The 9,630-nt window shown below is 68.0% G+C and overlaps 1 protein-coding gene across 7 annotated transcripts; it reads right to left on the reverse strand.

Annotated features, from left to right (window-relative positions):
- Window positions 1-1,941: 1,941 nt before the first annotated feature.
- LOC146765537 (CYFIP-related Rac1 interactor A-like) lies at window positions 1,942-9,417 on the reverse strand. Of its 7 annotated transcripts, none has more exons than XM_085559644.1 (14): window positions 9,247-9,417; window positions 6,821-7,023; window positions 6,594-6,678; window positions 6,035-6,115; window positions 4,757-4,836; window positions 4,142-4,263; window positions 3,960-4,065; window positions 3,650-3,786; window positions 3,459-3,536; window positions 3,226-3,342; window positions 3,052-3,131; window positions 2,831-2,957; window positions 2,612-2,682; window positions 1,942-2,522 (listed from the first exon to the last, which is right to left on the reverse strand). In XM_085559644.1, the coding sequence occupies exons 5-14, from the start codon at window positions 4,827-4,829 to the stop codon at window positions 2,459-2,461; spliced, it is 975 nt and encodes a 324-aa protein (XP_085415770.1). In that variant the 5' UTR covers window positions 4,830-4,836; window positions 6,035-6,115; window positions 6,594-6,678; window positions 6,821-7,023; window positions 9,247-9,417; the 3' UTR covers window positions 1,942-2,458. The 7 variants fall into 7 exon arrangements, with proteins under 7 accessions (XP_085415770.1, XP_085415769.1, XP_085415768.1 ...); XM_085559643.1 differs by having other exon boundaries at window positions 6,821-7,069; window positions 9,247-9,385; XM_085559642.1 differs by lacking the exon at window positions 6,821-7,023.
- Between the last annotated feature and the right edge of the window lie 213 nt (window positions 9,418-9,630).

Here is a 9,630-nt window from a genome sequence, read left to right on the forward strand (position 1 = left end):
CGCCTGTCCCCGGGCAGGGGCACAGAGGCAGATCCGGGGGTCCCCCCGGCACCGTGGCAGCCCAAATCCTCGTGTCCAGCAGCGAGAGGTGCACGGGCAGCACCTCCTCATCTGCATCCCGCTGTTTGCTCCCTGCCAGGGCACCGAGCTGCCCCCGATTGCTGCCCTCACGGGTGGCACTGTCCCCAGAGCTCTGAGCTCACATGTCCCTGATGATCAAGGTGGTGTACATCCCTTTTGGTTCCTTTTTCTCGCCCGCTTTTGTCTCTAAAACGCTCCCACAGGAAAAGCCTCACCCGTGCAGCGCTGCCCTTTGCCAGGGTGGCATGTGCCACCTGCTCTGCCCTGAAAAGTGCCACGGTGGGGGCGGTCAGGGCAGGGATGTGGCACGAATTTGGCCTCATTCCTCCCCTCCCAAGCACCACAGGGGGGATGTTACGGGCTCTGTGCCAGGACCCGACCGGCGCTGGGACACCGGGACGCAGCTGCCACCTCTCCCAGCACCGGTGACCAGCTGGTGTCTGTGCCCCGCGCTCGCTGGTGGCTTTAAAGGATCCGCCTGTCCCCTGACTCCGGCTGGTGACGCTGTCCTGCCTCTTCCCAGCCCAGTTCCCACACTGCAGGGACGCTCCTGGGACGGGCCAGGGACCGTCTGGGGGACGGTGTCACCCGGGGCCATCAGCTCCGGCAGACACGCAGCAGCTGCGGCCACCGCACCGAGCCTGTCCCGGCCCCGTCCTCAGCTCCCGGGTGGAGCACCGGGGGGATTTAACGGGACCCTCGGGGTCCATTTGGGCTCAGCAGGCCTGGCTGGCACCGCTGCCATCCCAGCGCCAGTGGGTGGAAAGAACTCACGGGGAAACTGAGGCACGCTGGGGCGTGGAGCGGCTCGGGAGCGGCCCATCCCATGCTTTGGCAGCATTTCGGGTGGCTGTGGCAAAGCCAAATGTTGCAAGAGCCCTAAAAATAAAAAGGAGCTGTTGGCCGGGGTTGTGCAAGAGCGTGTCCCCGTCCCGTCCCGGCGGAGCGGGCGCCAAACCCGGCCGGGCACGGCGGGATCCTGGCACCGGGCCCGGGAAATGCCGGGATCCAAAGGGCTGGGGGCTGTCCCCCCCCTGTCTCTGTCCCCTCTGGGCAGCCCTGGGTCTGGGGAAGGGCTCCGTGGAGGTCTGGGGACATGGGGGCTGCAGGTGGGTGGCGTGGGTGTCCCCACGGTGGCACCGAGGAATTCCATCCCGGGGGTTGAACGGGGGCGCTGCCCGTGTGCCCCCCAGCACACGCAGCGGGGAAACTGAGGCAGAGCCTGCCAGAGCCGCCTTGCACGAGGCTCTGGGGCTGTGGTGTCACCCGTGGGGTGTCCGCTGTCACCCCCACCCCGGACGGGCAGGGCAGAGCGGGGCACGGTGCCCGCAGCTGCCGTGTGCCCGGCGGGAAAGGCGGCGGGAAGAGCGGGCTGGCAGCGCCCCAAATCCCAGCGGACTCGGCTCCGAGCCACCCTGAGGACAGTGCTGGGGGTCCCCCGGGGGTGGCACAGCCCCAGCCAAGGGCTGGCACGGGGTCCGGCCCCGCGGGGGTCTCCCCCAGCTCGGGGGGGTGCGAGGTTGAGTGGGTGCCCGCAGGGCTGGCTTGGCACGGGTGGGGCTGGCTCGGCACGGGTGGGGCTGGCTCGGCACGGGTGCGGCCGCGCTGTCGCGGTGTCACAGGGCCATCTGCCGGCAAAGACACCGGCCCTGGCAGCCAGGAGCGGCCTCCAGCAGCCCCATCCTCCCGGGCTGCAGCTGAACTGGGGAGGGAGGGGGGCCTGGCTGGGCTGACTCGGGGGTACCGGGGCTGTTGTCACTGTGGGAGGTGGGATTTGTCCCGCGGGTGTCACAGAGAGGGGACACGGTCCCTGATGTGGGTTGGGACACAGCAGAGACACGGCCCCGCTCCAGCCACCAACAGATTAAATGTCGTTTTTATTTCACACCCAAAAAAAAATGTAGAAGAGGTGAGTGTGGATTTAATTTCTCATATTAAAAATCTACCAGGTGAGACTGAGCCGTTTCCTCCAGAGTCAGTGCAGATCCACAGGCATACTTCATCCTTCTCCTCCTCCTCATCCTCTCCCTCCTCCTCTGCTTGGGGACCAGGATGGGGACAGGGGCAGCACCTGCCCCCTCCCCAAGGTGCCCCCGTGCCATGGGCACCCTGCTGCCAGCCCCACCAGCACTTCCCTTGCCCGGTGTCCCCACGGTGCCACCCACACCCCGTGTCCAGGAGCGGGTGCTGATTTGGGGGTGGGAAGAGGGGACAGGAGCTCATGGCAGGGGAGGGCGGCTCGGGGCCGTTTGGATTTGCTTTGCTCTCAACATTCCTGCGCGTTCCTCGCTGTCCCTTTTCCCTCTGTACAAAATGAGCTGTATGGTCATGGGCGTCGGTGACGCGGTGACGTGCGGCTGCGGCGGCCGCCCCGCGCTCACTGCAGCAGGGCCCGGATCTGTTTGGACGTGGTGTCGTCGTTGAGGTGCCGAGTGGTGTACCTGGACGGGGAGGGGACGCAGGTCACAGCCCTCCACCTGCTCCGGTGTGACAGCCACCTCCCCGCTGTGTCCCCAAACCCCCGTCTCACCTCAGAGCGTTCAGGAGCCCCTCGGTGCTGGTTGAGGGTTGGTCTTTCAAGACTTTAATGCAGCCTTTCATCTGAGGGGGGCAGAGAGAAGGGGCTGTGAGATCCCTGAGGTTCCCCCTTCCTCCCCATCCTCCTCCTCGCTGCTCAAGCCAAGGAGAGGGACCCCTGGGCTGAGTGGCATGGCTGCGACCCCACAGCTGCGACCCCAAGACCACTCACGTCGATCTTGGAGGTCTTGGCGAAGGCCCCCACGGGGTGGACGTGGTCGTAGAGGATGATGACGCCGACCATCACCCTCATGCAGAAGAGCAGGGTCTCGGTGTTGGTGAAGCGGCTCCGGTACTCCCTGTGCCAGGGGAGAGGCTGCCTGAGCCTGGGCAGGGTGGCAGAGGGACCCCAGGATCGAGATGTCCCCCCAAAACCCAAAGTGGAGCACTCACGGGGTCTCCAGCATCACCCTGCACACGCAGGCCATGGTGCTCAGGCAGTCGGTCGTGTCCTCGATCGGGAGGGTCTTGTTCTGCAACCCAACAGGTCCCAGCTGCTGTTTCCCCCACATGTGGTGGCTGGAGGGAGTTTCTGCCCACCCCGAGGGTCCCCCCAAGCCCCCTCACCTCCGAAACGAACTTGGTGGTGGCATTGCTGAGTGTTTTCAGCATGGGGGTGGCCTCGGCGTAGAACAGGGACATCCTGTTGGCCATCTCGTTGTTCACCTCGCTCTCTGCATCCAGCTGGGGGGGGTGTGACGGGGGTCACTGGGGTGGCTGAGCCCCCCCAAGCCCTTCCCAGCCCTGTGAACCCCTGGGGGAGGCCACCCCTGGCCGGGAGAGCAGCAGAGTCCTCCCACCTGCAGGTTGTTGATGCGATTCCGGCTGATGGTCCGTCTGTAGTAGCTGAAGTCGTTCTGGATGGCAGGGTTGGTCATCTGAGGGGGGGGACACCAGGGTTAGGGGTCCCAGGGGACTCTGCTGGCTCACAGCTTTGGCGGAGTCCCGGTGTGGGGACCCCCCCTCGCTGTCGCCCCTCACAGGGAGGCACCTTGAGCTCATCGAAGCTGAGGGTGAAGTGCAGGATCTCGGCGAACTGCTTGGCCAGGGCTTGCTCCCGCTCCAGGTGCTGGGTCGGGGCGTAGGGGGGGCTGGTGAGGGCCTCCAGCAGGCTCCGCAGGGCGTTCTCTGGGGACAGAGCACTCCGTGTCCCCCTCTGCACCTCCAAACCCCCAGGGGAAACTGAGGCACCGCGCCGCATCCCGAGCTCAGCACACACTCCACGGCCAGGACTCCCGCAACCTCCGGGGTGGGGGGATGCGGGGGGCACGGAGGGGATGCAGGGGAGCTCCGGCACTCACCCAGCCGCAGGGAGAACTCGTAGAAGCGTTTCAGCTTGGCGACCAGGGGGCACACGGCGCTCCAGGCGCGCTCCTGCAGCCGCAGGTCCCCGGGGTTTTGGATGGCCTGGGAGGGGAGAGCGCCAGCGCTTGCCCCAAGGCACGGAGGCTGTGCGGGCAGCGGGCAGCGGGGCTGCACCCACCTCTCGGATCTCCTGCCCGGCGCCCGTGTAGGACTGCAGCTCGGCCAGGACGGTCTGCGCCTCCTCCAGCACGGCGTTCACCTGGTTCCACACCGCCGTCTCCGCCTCGGTCGGCTGCGCATCTGCAGGGCAGCGCCCCGGGGAGAGAAACCCGGAGGGCTCTGAGCGGGGCCCGGGCCGGCCGGGGCCAGAGCGGGGTGCCAGCACCCCACGGCACGGCTGCCCCGCCGGCCCGCAGCCCTTCGTGGCCGGATCGTCCCCCTGCTCCGTTCTCCTCGGCCCAGCTCAAGTCAAGCCGTGCAGCGGGGGGCGGCCGGGGCTGAGTCCTGTGCCCGCGGTCCTGCTGCCCGCCAGGGCTCCCCGAGCAGCCCTCGGCCCCTGGAGGCTGCGAAGTGCCCCGGGGGAGAGGTGCGGAGCGACAGCCCCCGGGCCACGGGCCTGGCCCCCCTCCCCGGGGACACCCCCGGATGGCAAAGGTGGGGGGAGGACGTCTGGGATGGGCGCGATGCGATGGGCGACGACGGTGGGCGGGGGGGACAGAGAACTCAAAATGGTGTGGATGTGGAACTCAGGATAAGTACGGAACAAAAACGGAAAATAAAAATCCCATCTCACTTTCAAAGTCAAGGAAAAAATTAGGGCCTTGGTCAAGTTCGTTATAAGTCAACACTTTTAGAAGGTTCCCCATGTGAAACCTGCAAGAGAAGAAACAAGAGGAAAAAAGCATGATGGTGAGGTGGAGCCCGGGGAAGAGGTGCTGGGCTGCGGGCAGCGGCGGCGGCCGGAGCCCCGTCCTCTCCCCGCTGCTCCCCGGGGGCTCGGGGGGCTCCGGGGGTGACCCCGCGGCCGCTCCGGCCCCGGGTGCAGCCTCTTCCCCCCCGATGGTGATGAGCGCTGGCGGATGGGGTGATGGAGAGGGAGGAGCGAAGGGAGGAGAAGCCGCCGGGAGGTCCCTGAAGTCCCTGGAGTCTTGGCTACAGCCAAGCCCCTACTCTAGTGCAGAGCCAGCCCCGAAATGAGGGGTCCTGGGGAGCCCCCAGAACCGTGCCAGGGGGCTGTGGAGGGGACTGGAGGCAGGAGGAGTTTGTGCCGCCTCGAAGGAGCCAGGAGGAGCAGGAAGGTCCCTCGCCGTGGGAGTGGGAGGCTGTGTGACCCCAGCCCTGGGTATTTTGGGGGGTCCCGGAGTCAGAGGTGGCGTGGGGAGCTGTGCACGGCCTGTCCCCGCTGGGGATGGAACTGGGGCCGCTCTGGGGGTGAGAAGATGCCGCTGCACTCTTTTCACCCTCCTCGCTCCTGCTCGGAGCTGTGCCCTGGGAGGAATTGCGGGAACCAGGGGAGCCCTGGGGCTGTGCCCGGCCTGGCATCCTGCCACAGCGGCCACCGTGTCCTGCACCGCCCCGCGTCCAGCCTGGGGGGCCGAGAGCTGTCCTTTCCTGGCCCTTAGCCCAGCTCCATGGGAAACTGAGGCAGGTCCCTGCTCCCCATCCCGCGGTGCGGGCTGCAGCCACCGCACTGACCTTTCGCAGCAGCGCAGGTGGCACGGATCATCCCCTCCTCCTTTCCCGGCCCGCAGGCTGCCCCTGCCCTGGCGGTGTCACCAGCCGTGCCACACGGCCACCAGCGCCACCAGTAACAGCGCTGGGTGTGTGCCTGAGGTGGTCCCGGGCCGGGTCCTGCTGCACCCTGCATCCCACCACTCTGCCAGGACATCTGCCCCACTCTTTGAGGGATGGGGACATTCCCTGGGGTCCCCTGCCCCATTTTGGAGACTTTTTCAGTCTGCTGGGGACACGGGGCTGCTCGGGGACACTGTGTCTGTCCCCATCCTCTGGACAGCAGCGGTGGTGGCAGCCCTGGTGCCCTCCCCATGCCCACCCTGCTCATGGGACTTACTTTCAAAATCCAGGAAAAAATGAGGACAGTTTTCTAAATCTTTGCCCAATACCTTTATCAGGTTGCCCATGGCCAGCAGACCTGAGCGAGAGAAACAGAACAGAGTGGAACAGCACCGGTGCCACCAGCCAGACACCCTGGCACCCCCAAGGGCCGCCACCACGGCACCTCCCTGTGCCCACCCCGATGCCCCCTGGCTGGGCACGCAGCTGCGAGCATTCCCTGGGATGTGACAGCTCTCCCAGCACTGCTGCCAGTTCCAGAGGTGGGAAGGGAAGAGGGCTGAGGGTCTGGGAGCCTTGTGCTCCTGGGGCACCCCTGGCCAGGCTGCCACCCCTGAGACACCCCAGTTCCCCAAGCCTGGCACCCACAAGGGATGGGGGGTAGCCCAGGTGACCCCCATGGTGCCATGCCATTCCCCTGGGTTATGGTGCTGGGCATCCCCCATGGACAGGGGAAGACCCCAGGTGGGAACTGTGCCCCACAGGCCCGATTTGGGTGTCTGGTGCCCTCACCAGAACATCCCACCCCCCCCAGGGCCATGCCCTCGGCTCCTTACCTCAGTGCCTGGGGTGGCAGCGGTGGCTATGGCAGGAGCAGGGGCTGTGCCACCCGCCTGCGTCACTTCATGGGCCGGCAGGGAGCTGCGGGCAGGAGGGCGAGAGGGTCAGGGCACCCACTGACCCTGCCCTGGGGACCCAAGGGTGGGTGACCAGGAGGGGAAGCACGCTGGGACACTGGATCTCCCCTCCATCTCATGCTGCTGCCAGCCTTCACCTTATTTACCTTGGGTATTTTTTCCTGCCACCGGGAGCTCAGCAGGCATCGGGCTGAGCATCCCCGTCCCTCTTCACCCCTTGTGGCACCTGCTGCAGCTCGGGGATAGCCCCAGAGTGGAGCCATCCGTGCCCATCTCTCCTTGGAGAGGCCAAGATCCCCAGGGATGACTTTCCCAGCTCCAGTGGTTGGGTTTTGCTCTTTGCTGAGCGCTGTGTGAAGATCCCTTTATGCCGCCGATGAGCCACAACCCAAATCCTGCAGGCAACGGGATGTTCCCCCAGTTCCCTGCATCCCACCTTTCCTACCGGGATGAGGGGGGGTCGGGAATCACCCCACGGTGTCAGCAGGCACCGGGAAGCAGGAGCGGGATCAGCAGGTTGTAATTAAGCGCTTGGGTTTAATTAATGAGGCTGGGGAAGGGGAGAGGGGGAGCTGGAGCAGCAGGGGAGGGATGGGGTGGCTTCGTGCCTGGAATGGGGTTGTGACCCCCCCCCCCCAGCCCAGAGCCCCCCACTCAGCCCCAGCACAGCCCCTTGGCATCAGCAGTGGTGGCTCTGCCTTCCTCCTCTTCCTCCTCCCAGGGCCACTAAGGGGTGGCTTTGCACTGGGGCTGCACAAGCCCAACAAGCAGCCGGTTTTTGGGGTACCCGGGGTACACCAAACACACTCAGAGCTGCTGTGGTGCAGTGACCCCGAGGTTCATCCTGCTGAGCACTGGGGTGTTTTGAAAGGGTGCTGGGGGGGGTCCCTGGGGTGCTGGGGGTACTGGGGGGGTCCCTGGGTGCCAGGGCAGTCGGTGGGGTGGGGGATTGGCACCTGCTCTGCTCTGCTGCTGGCACACAGGCTGTGACGAGGGTGTGGGCATCCTTGTGCCCGTGCCACCGTTGTCCTTGACGGGCGGCGTGGGGCTGGGATTTGGCACTGCTGACCTCTGCCTGTGCCCGGAAGGGGCACGGATGGGTTCCCGGTGTGAGGACACCCCGGGGTGACTCTAGTGGTGCAGGGCTTTGGTGCCAGGGGCTGGTCTGGGGATTGCTGCAGCCCCTTGGGCTGGGGAGTGGCTCTTCCTGGGGTTCAGCCCCTGTTTTACGCCTTTTCCTTGGTCCCAGGAGCTCAAACCCCCCGGTGGCACCTGGCCCGGGGGGACACAGCACATCCCTCCCAGGGGGGCTGCGGGGAGGGCGAGGGGCTCCCCCCAGTGCAGGCTGCCCACTGCGGAGCTGGGGGAATTGTGAGCCCCAAATCCGCTGGGAGAGTCACCCCCAAACCGGCGGCGCTCACAGAGGGACGCGCTGCCACAGCAGGGCTGGGAGCAGCAGGCTCCCTGTCCCCAGCCACACCCGAGGTGGCCCCGGCTTCTGTCCCTCCCTGCGGTGGCCTCGTTGCACCTCAGCCTTGCTCCAGAACCTGCCCCGCTTCCCGCAGCGCCGCCTCTCCCTGCACCCCGCGAGCATCCTGCCCCACGGGGACCCACGGCGGGTGTCACCTCCACGGGGACAACCCGGCCGATGGGGTGAACCCCCACTCCTGCTCCAGGCAGAAGCAAATCCTGCAGCCAGGAGCATCCCTCCCGCGAGCCGGCAGTGCCCGGCTGGCCACGCCGGAGGGGCAGCGACGCCCCCGGGCTCCGGGCACCCCGTTTTGGGGCTGTGCCCCTTTCGCTGCCGGCGCAGCATCGCCCTGGGCACCGCAGCCTGGTGCAGCGCCGCGGCTCCGGCCGGGGGCTGCCTGCCCCTTCCCCTTGACCTGGCCCCGCTCCCCGCAGCCCCCCGCCCGCCGGGTGCCCACCGGGTGCCCACCGGGTGCCCCCGCCGCCGCCCCCCGCCCGTGGCCGCGCCGGCACCGCCGCAGCCGCCGCAGGGTCGGGCACGCGGTGCCCGAAGGATTTTCCACGGGGGGCACAGCTCATCCTGGGAATCGGGGTGCCGGGGCCAGATCCCACCCCAGGATCAGCCGGGGCACCCCCAGCCCTGAGCAGGGTGGAGTTGGGGGTCTCGGCGCGTTGATCCCCCCCCCCCCTCCCCGGTTTGGGGAGCTGCCTGATCGGAGGGATGTGCGAGCCCCCCATGGGGCTGAGCCCCCCTCGAGTGGGGCCGGGGGCTGCAGGGGGCTCTCCCGTGCCTGGCTGCGGCAGCGGCTGAGCAGCCGGCTTTACCGCAGGAGCCGAGCCGCAGCACCCCGCCGGCGCGGGCGGGCACCCACCCGTGCTCCCGCACCCACCCGGGGACCCCCGCGGGGCTGCAGCAGCCCCGGGTGGGGCGAACCCACCCCGGCATCGCCCACCCCACCGGCACCCAGCCCACCACCCCCGGTCCCCGCCAGCACCGCGCCGGGGGAGCGAAGCGGAGAGAGGGGCGGCTGCCAGGGGCTGCCGGCGGGGTCCCGGGGGGACGGCTCGCCCTGCCCGGTGGCAGCCCCGTCCCCGCGCTCACCGTGCCGGTGGGAGCCCGCGGCGTGGGCAGGCGGCGGCCGGGAGCCTGCGGATGCTGGCGGGCGCGGGCTGCGGGGACGAGCCGCCCGCCGTGTGCGTGAGCCGCCCTGCGCCAGCTGCCGAATGCACCACAAAGACCACCATAGCCCCCCGGCCCCCCCACGCCACTGGTGACGGTGACGTCTCAAGTGTGAGGGAGACGGGGATGCTTAACCCCCTGCGTGCCGGCCGGCAAAGCGCTGCGGCCTGGCGGCGAGAGAGCTCCGGCTGCCGCTCCCTGGCTTTGGGGGACGCTCCCTGGCTTTGGGGGACGCTCCCTGGCTTTGGGGGACGCGGGGGCATCGAGAGGGTCGCCCCCGCCACCGTCAGAGCCAGCCCCAGCTGC

Source organism: Lonchura striata, chromosome 23 (genome assembly GCF_050655825.1).
Source record: "Lonchura striata isolate lonStrDom1 chromosome 23, ASM5065582v1, whole genome shotgun sequence".
Lineage (NCBI taxonomy): Eukaryota > Metazoa > Chordata > Aves > Passeriformes > Estrildidae > Lonchura > Lonchura striata.